This window comes from Vipera berus, assembly GCF_964194415.1.
Source record: "Vipera berus genome assembly, chromosome: 3".
NCBI classification, from domain to species: Eukaryota; Metazoa; Chordata; class Lepidosauria; order Squamata; family Viperidae; genus Vipera; species Vipera berus.
The window spans coordinates 116,064,528-116,080,382 of record NC_138204.1 but is presented as its reverse complement, the minus strand read 5'-3'; the positions used below and the strand labels follow the sequence as shown (position 1 = coordinate 116,080,382).

The following is a 15,855-nucleotide window of genomic DNA, read 5'->3' as shown; positions in this document are numbered from 1 at the left end:
CTTGAAGGTCATCTAGCCCAACCCCCTGCTCAGGCAGGAAACCCTATACCATTTCAGACAAATGGCTGTCCAGTCTCTTCTTAAAAACTTCCAATGTTGCAGAGTTCACAGCTTCTGCAGGCAGGTTGTTCCACTGGTTAATTGTTCTAACTGTCAGGAAGTTTCTCCTTACTTCTAGATTGCTTCTCTCCTTGATTAGATTCCATCTGTTGCTTCTTGTCCTGCCTTCAGGCAATTTGGAGAATAGCTTGACTCCCTCTTCTTTGTGGCAGCCCCTAAGATATTGGAACACTGCTATCATGTCACCCCTCGTCCTTCTCTTCATTAAACTAGACATACCCAATTCCAGCAACCGTTCCTTATATGTTTTAGCCTCCAGTCCTCTAATCATCTTTGTTGCTCTTCTCTGTACTCTTTCTAGAGTCTCATCTTTTTTACATCATGGTGACCAAAACTGGATGCAGTATTCCAAATGTGGCCTTACCAAGGCATTGTAAAGTGGTATTAATAGTACATGTGATCTTGATTCTATCACTCTGTTAATGCAGCCTAGCACTGTGTTGGCTTTTTTGGCAGCTGCAGCACACTGCTGGCTCATATCTAAGTGATTGTCCACTAAGACTCCGAGATCCCTCCCACAGTTGCTACTATTGAGCAAGGTACCCCCTATACTATACCTGTACATTTGGTTTTTCTTGCCTAAATGTAGAAGCTTACTTTTTTCACCATTGAATTTCATTTTGTTAGATAGTGCCCAGTGTTCGAGTCTGTCCAGATCCTCCTGTATCTTAAGCCTATCTTCTGGAGTGTTGGCTATTCCTGCCAGCTTGTGTCATCTGCGAATTTGATGAGTTCCTCATCTATCCCCTTGTCCAAATCATTGGACGTTGGATGGTGTGCAACAAATTTTTGATTGCTTTCCCTTTTTCAAGGAATAATCATCTACCTTCTAGAATATTTATGGGGGCCATCTATTGGCTAGGTACTGACATGGTAGTGAAAGAAACAAACAAGCAAAAATGGGGCAACGGTTGTGTACATTTTCTTCCCCAATTTCTCCACCCACCAACAGGATAGAAAAGTTCAAGAGGCTATTTGCTCATAATTCAAATTCCTTTGAGGCTGAAGAGATGCCACACTTGATGTGAGCATTATTTGTATTCTGCAAATGAATGGTCCATAGACTGATTGCTTAACTAAGAAATAAGAAACTTGGTTGATTTGAAAGTTAGTTCAACAATCCCACCCCTACTTCCAATTCTGGCTTGTTTCATAAAATTTTCTGACTAGACTCAGAGATTTCACTTTAATTTCTACAGCAACAGTCTGTGGTTTCCAATTATGGAAAGGCAGTTGGTTTCATTGGTTTCAGAAAGGATGCTACTTAATGGAGATAGGGAAGGTAGCACATTTTAGAGGCATAATCTATAGTGTGAGAAGAAAATGCCTCCTATGATAACCCAACTTCTCCCCAACATGGAAGTTCTGCTTCCGAAAGACTTACATATTTACAAGGGTCTAATAGTTTTCCCTTAATCTACAATGGGGAAGCAATGAGCAACAATTTTAACGTATAGGAAATTATAGTTATTGCATCCAAAAATAGGGTTGTCACTCAGAGACCTTCTGCAGAGGTGGGATGTACAGTTAAATATTCCAAAGTAGGAATCAAGTTGCCAGAGTACAGCCAGCCACAGCAGGGCTGCTTCCACGGCTCCATCGAAGAATGTGACAGAAGACGGTTCCTAAAGCCATGGAGATCGATCAGAAAAATGGTATCAAGTCAATTAGTTGAAAACTAAATTGTAATTTACACTTCGGGTAAAGTGGTCCTCCCTTTTTTGTCCTGGTGCTGCCCACAAGCAGAACACTGCCCCTTCCCCACATTCCCATACGACACCAGTCTCAAAATGGCTTGTCTCAAAAAAACTAAGCAGGGACAGAAGAAGTTGGTGGACGACCTGCTGACGACCAGGACTGACCAACCTGTCAGGAGAGTTAAAAGAACTTCTCAGAAGAAAGCAACAGTGAACCATGACCATACTGTTTCTAAGAAAATAGCATGGACATGTCTATATGGCCCCTAGAAGTTGCATTCTATGTGATGACATTGACTTTCCATATTGCTGGCTGGCTGGCTGAATGAGGAGGATATCAATATTTTTAAAACCTCAAATTTCCATAGCATGAATTATAGGATAATTTGTTTTCTATAGGTTGTATTCAGCTTGTGATCTGTCCTCCCCTATTCTTATCAGGTTGACGTTCAACTTCTATTAAAGATTTGGGTCTCCCTTTATCCTTTCTTTTAGCTTTAGGATTGTTGTGTAGTGGGTTCTGGAGAGCAGGAAGGACGCCGAGACGAAGAGTACAGCATAGCAGCTCTTTATTAGGTGAAGGGACTGTACTGAGGAATAGGGGCTACCTGCGCTCTTTATATACCTAACCAGCACCTGGCCAGGTACTCAACCGACCAATCGGTTTGAACCTGTTTCCCGCCGAAATGCTTCCCGCCAAAACAGTTACAGTTGAACGCCTCCTGGTGGTGACTCTTATACACAGCTTTAGGTGTTGCAATAAAGCTTAATACATAACAGATAACGTCTTAAAAGAAGCTCAGTTCTCCAACAGCTATGTAGAAATAGTTGAAAACCAAGATGTACGCATATACTCACTCATACTGTTTTTATTTTTTAATAGCAAGCTAAGCAACCAATTTTAGCCTAGTGAGTTATGTGAATGGAGCAAGTAGGTTTACTTTATGATGCATGTATCATTTGAAGGTAGAAAATCAGAAAATAAAATCAGATTTTATCTGATTTTTCAAAATAGTCAAAATGTCAAAGTATAAAGTATAAAGAGAGATTGGAAAACACTTAGAGCGGCAAGCAAAGGAGTTTTAGTGAGCAGACAAAGCAAAGCCCCATTTGTAATCCTGACATTTGTGCTGGAGAAAAATCCCCCAAATTAATAAGAGGATCAGGGGGAAAAGATCACTTCCTTCTTTTACTTTGTCTGAAGGAAAGAAATAAGGTAATCAACGGATTTTCACTGGGATGCTGAGCGAGTCTAAGAACTACCTAAATACCTCATTAGAAGTTTCTTTAAAGAACAACCTGAAACACTGTCTATAGCTTGGCATCTCACTGATCTGTTTTCAAATTTTGAGATGTCCGATGCTTATACTGTACCTCTAAATACCCTATCCTCACAAAGTATTATGTAATACACTAGGCTTAACAATGAATAGTTATGTCTAAATGGCGCCATCTATTGGACACTGTCTTTTTTTCTTAATAAATCAAGTACATAATCTAGCACATGGGGTGTTGACTTTTGTGTTGTATTGCAGGTGGGGAATAGAATAGAGCTGGAAGGGACCTTGGAGGTCTTCTAATCCAGCCCCCCCACTCAAGCAGGAGAACCTATACCATTTCAGACAAGTGACTGTCCAGTCTCTTCTTAAAAATCTCCAGTGATGAAGCACCCACAACTTCTGATGGCAAGCTGTTCCACTGGTTAATTGGCCTCACTGTCAGGAGGTTTCTCCTTAATTCTAGGTTGCTTCTCTCTTTGTTCAGTTTCCATCTACTAAAGAGCCTTCAATTTTCCCTACCCCAATCAGAGGAAAGCACTCTTTTTGAACTTGAGTTTATAGCAGATCAGCAAAATGATATAAACTAAGACTCTGTTGGTTATAACCATGTAATACATTCAGATTCAATGATACAAAACATTATTTAGTTCTATAATGATTTTATTATCAAAACATTTACAATTTAAAGCATAAAACACCACTGGAATTAATTTTAAATAAATTAAATACATATTATATATCAAATATTATAAAACTTATTATGTTTCATTTTTAATTCCTTTAAATAAACTTTTATTTAAAAATAAGGAACTGTGGGCTTAGACATTCATATCTTTTCTTAATATTTCATGTTAAGCCAAACAAACCATATGATGATTTAAGAGCAATGTGTGAATACATTCCTACAATTGAAACAATCAAATTTATGGAGCTATAGAATGAACAGTAATTCTAGATTGCAAGTATAGATATGCAGGGGTTTTTTCAGGAGAGAGTGTTGATCCCTCAGGAGCATTCAAATTACTAAATTACTAATAGATGTCTCTGTGTTATTTATTAAACTATTCCTTAATATGATGTATAAATACTTTCAAACAAATTTCCATTTTTTTAAAAAAAAGAGATAGTTCTGGGTTTATTTTGGAGGATTATTTTTAGGATTGTTTCATTTATACTTTGCTTCCAAAACAGATTTAGTCATCTTTGATTCACACAAAATTGCATACAATTGTCCAATAAATAAATACTATCCGTAAGTTAGATAATACAGTACTAAATCCCATAGGGATGAAACATTTTAAAAGTTGATTTATTTCAAGATATACCAGTGATGGCGAACCTTTTAGAAACTGAGTGCCCAAACCCCCCACTTTGCCCTACCCTTCCCGCCCCGCCCCCCACCCCTGCCCACCTGCAGGGCCACTCACTGCCTTCACGGCCTACCACAGATTGTCCAGGTGGCCTAATAGCACCATGGTGGCCACACCCTCCACCCACACCCTGCAGCATCAACTGCACACAACAGAGTGCGAGGGTGGAGTCTTGTCCTCGCTGCCCAGCTGCCATGTCCTTGGCTGCGCTGCTCTGCATGAGCTGTGCTCAGGGGCGAGTCTCCTCCAGGGGGGCTGCTGGTGAGGAGGGGGCCACGGGGGGAGGCGGGTCTGGCATGATCTGTTTTTGACAAACCCATGTTGGCTTTTGGTAATGACTTTGTTTGCCTCTAGGTGTTAGCTGATTTATTGCTTGATTATCTTTTCCAAGATCTTCCCAGGTATTGAGGTCAGGCTGATAGGTCTGTCATTTCCTGGATCCATTTATTTTCCTTTTTTGAAGATGGGAACTACCTCAGCTCTTTTCCAGTCCTCTGGTAGTTCCCCAGTGCTCCAGGATCTTTGAAAGATATAGTTCAGTGGTTCTGAGATCACATCTGCCAGTTCCTTCAGAACCTTGAGGTGTAGTCCATCTGGTCCTGGTGATTTGAACTCATCTAGGGTGGACAGGTGTTCACTTATCATTTTCTTGCCTATCTTAACTTGTGTTTCTAATCTGTTTTTTACGGTACTGTTTTTGATAGGTTGGACTGTTTTTTCCTTTGTGTAAATACGGATGCAAAAAACCGGGTTGAATAGTTCTGCTTTCTCCCTGAGGCTTGTCACCTTTTCTTGCCACTTTCTACTACATACACCTTTAACCGTTTTCAATATGTCAAAAGTATCATTTATAAAAGAGAGAATAAATTGCCATCATCTTTGTTCTAGATTTACAGAAATGGAAGGCAGCTACCAGAGCCTAACTATCCAAGGATACAATATACCCTCAGGTGGACTGGGCACAAGGCTGGAACATATTCCATGCCCTTGGATGGCTTCTATTCTTCCTTGATACGTTGCCAGCATTGGAACAGGATTGTTGTGGTGGGACAGTTTGCTTCTTCTCAAGTCATTGTCCTCAAGGAATCTCCCCTTATCCCTTTCGGAAAAGCTTCTCCAAAGGTGACTTATCTCAATCCATGGAGTGGCTGGGTATCATTTCAGAGACGTCCAGGTTTACTGGCTGAAAATAATAAAATGTAATAGTGTTGGATGTGCCTCCTTTCAACTTTTTTGCTTAGGTACTCCAAATATTGATGAGAATAAATCAAAATCCTATGGCTATAACAATATTTTATTTAGTGTTTATAAAAGTTGAACTCAGGAGAAACTTTGTATATTTTTTAATCCAAATATTTCTGTGGCTAGTGTGACACAATATTATTTGACATAATAATGTGAAATTATTCTTAGCTGCAGACTATTATGGACCTCACTTTAGGTCAATTTCCAACCTCACTATTTAAAGCATCTGTTTCTGGATGTTTCTTTCTGGGACAAAAAACCCTTCTGTATGATTAAGCTCATATGAATTTGTGCCACAAGTTATTATGATGTTATTTTAACACTCAGACAATTACCAGGGATTCTGGTAATATTTTTATTGTATATTTTCCTGTACTATTTATTAAAGTATTTTCTCATTTTTTCCCTTCCACTGTTTTTAATATTTTAGCTCAGTTTGAAATCTGCATAGAAACTCTGTAATATTAGGCAAATTATTGGAATGATTAATAAATTAGCTATTGTTTATCTTTTCCTCCAGAGCAGGGATTCCTAAGCTTTTTGCCACCACACCTCACTTTTGTATAATCTTAATGTACATACTTCCCCTAAAAATCCAAACATCAAAAGGAACACAAAGCAACAATGAAAATACTATAATGAAAGTTTGTGAAACTTGAAAGTACTGTAATAATATACACAAGAAAATTTGGCAGTAAAATCAGAAGTCGTAGTTATGTGAAGTCTCCTTAATGACCTGTGGTGACTCACTTAACAACCAAATGGGAAGTAACATCTGTCATGTTCCCTTGATATTTTCTTTAGTGATCGCATCACTTAGCAACAAAGTTGTTGCTATCCCAATTGTGCTCACCAAGAAAGGACTACTTGCACTCCTGGAAAAGTTGGATTGGATTATCAGAAGTTTAGATTAAATGGAATCTAAAATTGTATGAATCCATTTTAAAAAGCATCATATATGGAATAGACCAGCCAATTGTATCCCAGTTTAATATCATCTACTGGGTGAAGATGGAAAAATTTATCCCATGGAACATTGAAAGAAGCCCCAGATGATTTTTATAAAGGTTCAAGATATAAATCTTAAATGTGTCTTAAATACTATAATATTTTCTTAGTCAGCTTTGTCGCTTGATGGGAAAAATATATAATTTTTTTCATAAATCAATACCCAGCCATGAAGTAAAAACTTTAAGCATTATAAAAAAAATGTTCAGCTTTTTATCGGAACATGTAATTTAACATAAAATACATACATAGTTTGGCAACCAGTATTTCTCCAGGCTTCAGGGAAAGTTCTTTTCTTCCCCAGTCCTATAACCTAATACTATTCCTTACTAGAAACGTTAGCATATGCCCTTGGCTATTTTCACATTATGGAGTAGCACTAGTGCTTTTTTTGTAAAAGAAAAAGGTGCCGGAACTCACACATGTCATACAACCCACCTTGCCTACCCTACAAGGTTCCATCCAAAAAAGGTGCCGGAACTCCGTTCTGAGCGTTCTATGAGAAAAAAAGCCCTGAGTAGCACTCTCCTACTAAACTGTGTTCTTGGCCTCCACCCACCCACCCACCATTCTATGCACTATTAAAAGCAATAAACAGTAGCTTTCTTCACAACTTACTTGATTAAATGATTTGAGGCTGGAAACTACCTTCTGAATCAAGGCTCGAAACTGTGATCAAAAAAACACAGGAAAAATAATGTAAATTACTGGGTCCCAAAACAATATACTAACAGCCAAAAATTGCATTGGATTCTTCAAGAATCTGGAAAAAGAACATACCTTGTAAGAGTGAATGATTTTTCTGCAAGAGGGAAGGGCAATGAAGAAACAGAAGGAAAGAAAAAGAAAAAGAAATAGTAAGGTAAGATTTTTTAATTTTTTTACCCATTTTTTAGCAATTGCTAATATAAACATATCTGGATTATCTTCTTCATTTTGTAAAGAATCAACTTATATACATACAAAGAATAGAAATCATTCTATAAGTCTGTATGTATAAGAATATGTATCAAAAGATTCTCATAAGTTGCTTTTTAAGTTAATCTTGCTCTCATCTGTTATCAAAGTGAAAGTCCATTCCCATAACACTTGTTCATAGAGTTAAATGTTACTAATTTAATTTATATTTAATATAGGGATTTCTTTAAAAAAAAACCAGATAATAGCCCAGGAGAAATTACTGGGACTGCAGCAGTCATGAATGTGAAATTCAAACCTTCCAATGCTTGCTACAATTTCATGTACACTGTTAACAATCTATATTATTTGAATCTGTTTAAAACAGACATTTTAATACATATTTTTTGCTCTTGGTATGTGCATTCAGACAAAAAGATTTATCTCACTTTTATCCTCCCACACACACAAATGCTCAAGATGATGAATATAGCTTATAGTCCTGCTTCCTACAAGTTTGTGAGGGAGATTAGGCTGATAGATTTACCTTGTAATTTGGCTATTTCTACACAGTACAGTTGGGTATTACTTTAAAACAGCAGATTGTAAAAATGTCTTACTTTTTCTTTGAAGACGCTTTTGGACCCAGATAACGAACGATATCACTGATAGGGCCGAAAGCCCAGTGACTGATATAGGAATTGCTAAGAATTTCCCAAGCGCTGGAAAAGCTAAAATTGGAAAATTGGAATAAATTAGAAGAGTATAAAAATCTGTTCTATTGGCTTTGAATTTGTTGTTCTAGACAGCAATGGCAACCCACTTATGAAAAACCTTGCCAAGAAAATTACAGGGACTTCTACAGGCATTATCTGAGAACTGGACATGATTGAGCGGAAGAAAAAAAAATACTATATATTATTCTAGCATCACTTCCTATTTATTGTATGAGGTTGATTTTTCAAAATTCATGTATCTTCCTTTGGAGCATGAGTGCAAAAATAAGCCAGACCAAAGTAATTGTTATGAAAAACTGGGGCTTTGACTTGCATTTTGCATTTTGGTGAGGATTTACAAAGCAAAATGGCCACCTTAGAATTTTCAGATGCTTAAGGCCCCAAATGCATGCATTTAAACTCCTGAATTTCCCCCCAACTATTCCTATGAGTCTATGAATTTGATGTACCGGTAGTTCTGCCTCAAAGTATTAGAAATTACAAATATAATATTTACACATCATAAAGATGCTTATTTCATGAAATTCTAGTAAAATCCCTGTCACTATGATGTATGAAAAATGAATCCTGGTATGCATGTAGCACCGGTAACCAAAATATATTACTGGATAGTCCGATCTCTGTCTCTTACCTTCACAAACAGGAATTGGCTGACTCCAGTGTCCGTCTGATGAGCACTGAATCTGGGGTGATCCTCTTAAAGTGTAACCCTTTCCACAAGCAAAATCACACGTTGACTTATATTTCAGTTCTGTATCATGATGGGAACAATTCATAAGGCTTCCTTCTGACTGAGGTACGGCTTGACATTTCACCACTGAAATAGAGGCAGATCGTGCTGTAAATCATCCCATATATGGTCAAAGAACAGAACATAGAAAAACAGCAACTCTTTGTGAGTGCAAGTAAGGCAACAAGATAAAACCTTCACCTTCACATGTTGGCTCCTGTCCATCCCATTTGCCTGATGCTCCACACTGAAGCATATGGGGGCCTTTCAAAACGAAACCTTCTTCGCAAGAAAAATTGCAAGATGAATTCCAGGCATAATTTCCAGAAGGGTTGGAGCAGTTGAATAAACCATGCACAGGCCTCTGTAGTGCACCACATTCCACAACTAAAGACAGAATTGTATTCCATGAGATTAGGCATCTTCCTTAGTCAACAAGATGCCTATTGGCTGAAGACAAACTAAAGCTGTGAATTTCTTATTATAGTACTGAGGTTCCATTTAAACTCCTGATCTCTTCTCCCAATTATTTGTTTATTTTCTGTTTCAAAGTCTACTACCAATCTCCATGATTTTTTCTCTATAACAAATAATTCATTTGTCTTTACTCCAGCCCATATAAATTATATTTCAACAAGATTTCCATTCTTGTTTTAGATTTGGGGATACATTCCCAATAAAAATGTCTTAAAATTCACTCTCCTTTTTTGACAGTGCATTGAAATTCAGAATAATCTAAGGGATGTTCTTTCAGTGGAGTCAAAGGGACTAGTCTAGTTTAAACTGTACAATCCTTTTCTCCATGCTGAAAATATAACTCTTGAAATATTTTCTATAACTTATTTGCACTTTCTTTCTTAAAACTGGGGACAAAATTCAAAGATTCTGATTCTTTATAAATATTTTCCATATGCATTCATTGTTTTATAGACTCAACCTGAATCAAAGAAATTATACAATGCTGCTTGATATTGCATAGTTTCATATGTATTTCCTAACTTCAGCAAATGTATGGAGGCGACAAATAGCAATTTCTCAATGCTTTTAAAGTTTACCTTCACATTTAGGAACTGGACCAGACCATTCACCACGTGATGAACAATGGATACGGGATAATCCTTTCAGCATGTAACCCTCCATGCAGGTAAATTCATAGACTGACTTAAAATTTGGATTTGTGTCGTCTGAAGAATGTTTGGCTATTCCCATCTCAGGAGGCTGCACTGCTACACATTTCACTGCTGGAATTAAACACAGCCCATGCAACAATTTACTTTTTTTGTATGAAAATTTTTAGTTTATTCAAAGAAAGTTAAAATACAAAACACCAAAAAATTCAAAACAGGACGAGAGAATTAAAAAACATAACAAAAAAAACTAAAAAGAAAAAAGAATATTAAGACATATAGACATAACCTCCTCCCTAACTGAATGCTGATTAATATAATACAGCAATGTTAGTTTCCCACCCACTGTGAAACAGGCCAAAAGAATTTTAAACTGTTAAACAACTAAATCTACTTACAAGTTGTTATCCTGTCATCTATAAACTATATTAATAACAAAATAGTTACCAGAAAAGGCAATAATTACAAATATATAAAAGTAATAAAATTGTGAATAATAATAAGAGAAGACAAGATTGAAATTCCAAAATGCTCTGTTAGCAAACTATTATTATAATCAACTTGTAGAAAATTTACCATGGCTTCAATCCCAAATCATGTGGTAATGAAGAAGCAACTTATTATCATATATGGTGGACATGTAAAAATGTTAAAGCTTTTTGGATAAAAATATGGTGGATTTTTCAGAAAGTTTTTAAGAAAAAAAATAAGATTTACCCTGCAGTTACTTTTATTGGGGATTATTCCAGATCGTACTGTTATAGAAACTGAATTAATGTTACATTTAATAACGGCAGCCAGATTGTTGGTGGCGCAATATTGGAAGAAAGAAGATTTACCTACAGTAGAACAATGGATACTTAAAGTAATGGGAGTAGCTGAAATGGCAAAAGTTTCAGTATATTTGAAAGACAAGAAAAATATATTTTGGAATGGAAAAGATGGATTGATTATATTCAAAACAAATATGGGACTAGAAAGTTTCAAATAGCATATGAATAATTTTTAATAATTATAGAAGTGTTATTATAATTATTTTAGTTTTGTTATAAGGGAGTTAAAGGGTAGAAGGTTTGTTAACGTTGTATTAGATATTTAGCATATGTTTGCTTAAGATTGCTATATGTAATACCCTGTATTCTGCTTTGGGAAGTCCGGGGCGGGGGGAGGGAAGGGGGGAGGGTTGGTGGGGAGGGGGTTTTTTTTTCACTAAAACTTTGTAAAACTTTTCAATTAAAAAAAAATCCCAAATCATCCCAAATATTAACCCTAATTGGTCCTGGATCAAATATGCGCATTTGTTTCTTTATACCATCTCTTTTCAACTGTTGATCATTCACCATAAGTCTAATCTCTAAAGCCAATCTATCTTGCCCAAAAAACCCAGATAAAATCATTCCTCAATCAGTTGTATTAACTCCATTTTCCACTCTTTCCTCTTTCAAAACCCATTAACACTGTTCTCTGCTATTATATAAAAGCACAGTGTTACACTTCTGTAAGCTGTGTGGAGTTGGCCGTATTCTGAGTCTATATTTCTTCCTGGCCACTATAAAGCTGGCCAATCACATTTCTTCTCAATGTTCTGCACCATCTGTGTTATTTCTGTGTCTATATTTCTTCCCATTGAATCTGCTACTTTGAAAACAAGTTCTTCTCGTAGGTTTAAAGTATTTAATGTCTGGAGGGTTTTTTTTTACAATGTTTTGCACAGACTTTATAAGTTCAACCAACGTTTTAGGGGAAAAAAATCAGTTAAAGACTGCATGTTGCTAGCCAGGCACTGTTTCCCCCCCCCCTTGGGTGTCAGCTTCCTCCTTCTCTCTGTAATCCAATATGTTGTTGCTCAAAGCAGGGAGGAAGCAAAGAAGACAGAGAAGATATTTTCTGACTATATTGATCCAAAAAGTTTTTGCAGGTTAATGAAATACAAATCAAAAGTCATGTGCTGTGTTTCATTTTGGAAAGCAAAAATGGATAAAAGCAATCCAATAATTCGAAGAAACCAAGCAAAAAAGAAAACAGAAAAAATCAGCATTCAGCCAACCAATTGATTTTTAAATAACAAAAACAAAAAAGTGAACTTAAAAATCACAGGCATGTTTACAATTTCTTCTGGTAGGAAGAGAGGTAAATGCCCATCGATTTTTCAACTGCTCCCACAAGGAGCTGCAGTCCTCAAGATTCCCTTCCTGAGCAGATCCACAGCCATCCAAAAGTCATCTTGGGTCATTCCTAAATAGGTAAAGGTAAAGCTTCCCCCGCACATGAGTGCTAGTCGTTTCCGACTCTAGGGGCCAGTGCTCATCTCTGTTTCAAAGCCGAAGAGCCAGCGCTTGTCCGAGGACGTCTCTGTGGTCATGTGGCCGGCATGACTAGACGCCAAAGGTGCACGGAACGCTGTTACCTACCCACCGTAGTGGTCCCTATTTTTCTACTTGCATTTTTACGTGCTTTCGAACTGCTAGGTTGGCAGAAGCTGGGACGAGTAACAGGCGCTCACTCTGTTACGCGGCGCTCGGGATTCGACCCGCCAAACTGCCGACCATCTGATCGACAAGCTCAGCGTCCTAACCCACTGAGCCACCGCGTCCCCTAAATACTCTCTTTCAAATCCAAGAGACAAGACTGCCAAAGAACCAGGTCTGGCAGCAAACGCAGTAGATCCTGAGTAAGAGAAAGAAAGCCCCTTGCTCCTCAGCACACATCTTGTGGAGGAAACTTACACAACAATTTAGTTTGAGGATAAATGGGCCATTAAAAAATACATCCGGTAGGAAAACAATACTAGGAACTAAGAAAAGAAGGTACCTTCACATTCTGGCTCTGATGCATCCCAGTGTCCAGAAGCATCACACTGGAGTTCACTGGATCCATTAAGTTTAAATCCTTCTTCACAAGCAAACTTGCAGGTTGAATTCCAGGCAGAGTTTCCAGAGGGATCAGAGCAGTTCATGGAGCCATTAGCTGGAGGCTGTAGTTCACTGCAATGCACAGCTGTAAAAATTTAAAAATATGGCCTGTTATATTTTCATATGGTATACATATATTCATATATCGTAATTATACATCAAAATGATGAGTTTGGAGGTTAATATTGTATAAGTGGGAAAGGGTTAGGGTTTATTGACTTTGATGTAGTCATGCTTCAATTTCAAATATTATATTTATACTTCATAAAGATTCTTATTTTATAAAATTCTAGTAAAATCCCTGTCACTACGATAAGTATGAAAAATGAATCCTGATAGGCATGTAGCACCGGTAACCAAAATATATTACTGGATAGTCTGATGTCTGTCTCTTACCTTCACAAACAGGAATTGGCTGACTCCAGTGTCCGTCTGATGAGCACTGAATCTGGGGTGATCCTCTTAAAGTGTAACCCTTTGCACAAGCAAAATCACACATTGACTTATATTTCAGTTCTGTATCATGATGGGAACAATTCATAAGGCTTCCTTCTGACTGAGGTATGGCTTGACATTTCACCACTGAAATAGAGGCAGATCGTGCTGTAAATCATCCCATATATGGTCAAAGAACAGAACATAGAAAAACAGCAACTCTTTGTGAGTGCAAGTAAGGCAACAAGATAAAACCTTCACCTTCACATGTTGGCTCCTGTCCATCCCATTTGCCTGATGCTCCACACTGAAGCATATCGGGGCCTTTCAAAACGAAACCTTCTTCGCAAGAAAAATTGCAAGATGAATTCCAGGCATAATTTCCAGAAGGGTTGGAGCAGTTGAATAAACCATGCACAGGCCTCTGTAGTGCACCACATTCCACAACTAAAGACAGAATTGTATTCCATGAGATTAGGCATCTTCCTTAGTCAACAAGATGCCTATTGGCTGAAGACAAACTAAAGCTGTGAATTTCTTATTATAGTACTGAGGTTCCATTTAAACTCCTGATCTCTTCTCCCAATTATTTGTTTATTTTCTGTTTCAAAGTCTACTACCAATCTCCATGATTTTTTCTCTATAACAAATAATTCATTTGTGTTTACTCCAGCCCATATAAATTATATTTCAACAAGATTTCCATTCTTGTTTTAGATTTGGGGATACATTCCCAATAAAAATGTCTTAAAATTCACTCTCCTTTTTTTGACAGTGCATTGAAATTCAGAATAATCTAAGGGATGTTCTTTCAGTGGAGTCAAAGGGACTAGTCTAGTTTAAACTGTACAATCCTTTTCTCCATGCTGAAAATATAACTCTTGAAATATTTTCTATAACTTATTTGCACTTTCTTTCTTAAAACCGGGGACAAAATTCAAAGATTCTGATTCTTTATAAACATTTTCCATATGCATTCATTGTTTTATAGACTCAACCTGAATCAAAGAAATTATACAATGCTGCTTGATATTGCATAGTTTCCTATGTATTTCCTAACTTCAGCAAATGTATGGAGGCGATAAATGGCAATTTCTCAATGCTTTCAAAGTTTACCTTCACATTTAGGAACTGGACCAGACCATTCACCACTTGATGAACAATGGATGCGGGATAATCCTTTCAGCATGTAACCCTCCGTGCAGGTAAATTCATAGACTGACTTAAAATTTGGATTTGTGTCGTCTGAAGAATGTTTGGCTATTCCCATCTCAGGAGGCTGCACTGCTACACATTTTACTGCTGGAATTAAACACAGCCCATGCAACAATTTACTTTTTTTGTATGAAAAAAAATAGTTTATTCAAAGAAAGTTAAAATACAAAACACCAAAATATTCTGTTTTGGGAAGTCCGGGGGGGGGAGGGAAGGGGGGAAGGTTGGTGGTGAGATCGTGCTGTAAATCATCCCATATATGGTCAAAGAACAGAATATAGACAAACAGCAACTCTTTGTGAGTCCAAGTAAGGCAACAAAATAAAACCTTCACCTTCACATGTTGGCTCCTGTCCATCCCATTTGCCTGATGCTTCACACTGAAGCATATCGGGGCCTTTCAAAACGAAACCTTCTTCGCAAGAAAAATTGCAAGATGAATTCCAGGCATAATTTCCAGAAGGGTTGGAGCAGTTGAATAAACCATGCACAGGCCTCTGTAGTGGACGACATTCCACAACTAAGGACAGAATTGTATTCCATTAGATTAGGCATCTTCCTTAGTCAACAAGATGCCTATTGGCTGAAGACAAACTAAAGCTGTGAATTCTTCATCAGAATACTTACAAAAATTGTGTTTCACTATTTATCATTTGTTGCCATAACAATGTCTACACAGGAAGTCCTAAATTTACAACCATTTGTTCAGTGACTGTTTAAAGTTACAACACCACTGAAAAAAGTGACTTATGACTGTTTTTCACACTTACGACCTTTGCAGCATCCCCATGGTCACGTGATCAAAATTTGGAGGCCTGGCAAATGGCATGTATTTATGATGGTTGCAATATCCTGGGATCATGTGGTCACCTTTTGCCACCTTCTTATGAGCAAAGTCAATGGGGAAAGCCATATTCATTTAACAGCTGTGTTACTAACGTAATAACTGCAGTGATTCACTTAACAATTGTGGCAACAAAGGTTGTGAAATAGGGCAAAAGTCACTTAACATCAGTCTTTCTCAGCAACAGAAATTTTAGAGTCAATTGTCGTTGTAAGTAGGGACTGTAATAAGTGACAGA

General features: G+C 37.3%; 1 protein-coding gene across 1 annotated transcript in view; it reads right to left on the bottom strand.

The window, feature by feature from the left end:
• Nucleotides 1–15,855, bottom strand: part of LOC308666643 (P-selectin-like) — a gene marked incomplete at both ends in the record, with an annotated part of 31,550 nt that overhangs the window by 12,718 nt on the left and 2,977 nt on the right. The window contains 9 exons of the mRNA XM_081325537.1: nucleotides 8,238–8,348; nucleotides 8,986–9,171; nucleotides 9,286–9,471; nucleotides 10,140–10,325; nucleotides 13,023–13,208; nucleotides 13,520–13,705; nucleotides 13,820–14,005; nucleotides 14,675–14,860; nucleotides 15,108–15,293. Of these exons, the coding sequence (XP_081181663.1) occupies nucleotides 8,238–8,348; nucleotides 8,986–9,171; nucleotides 9,286–9,471; nucleotides 10,140–10,325; nucleotides 13,023–13,208; nucleotides 13,520–13,705; nucleotides 13,820–14,005; nucleotides 14,675–14,860; nucleotides 15,108–15,293 (1,599 nt within the window). The remainder of the gene's footprint in view (nucleotides 1–8,237; nucleotides 8,349–8,985; nucleotides 9,172–9,285; nucleotides 9,472–10,139; nucleotides 10,326–13,022; nucleotides 13,209–13,519; nucleotides 13,706–13,819; nucleotides 14,006–14,674; nucleotides 14,861–15,107; nucleotides 15,294–15,855) is intronic.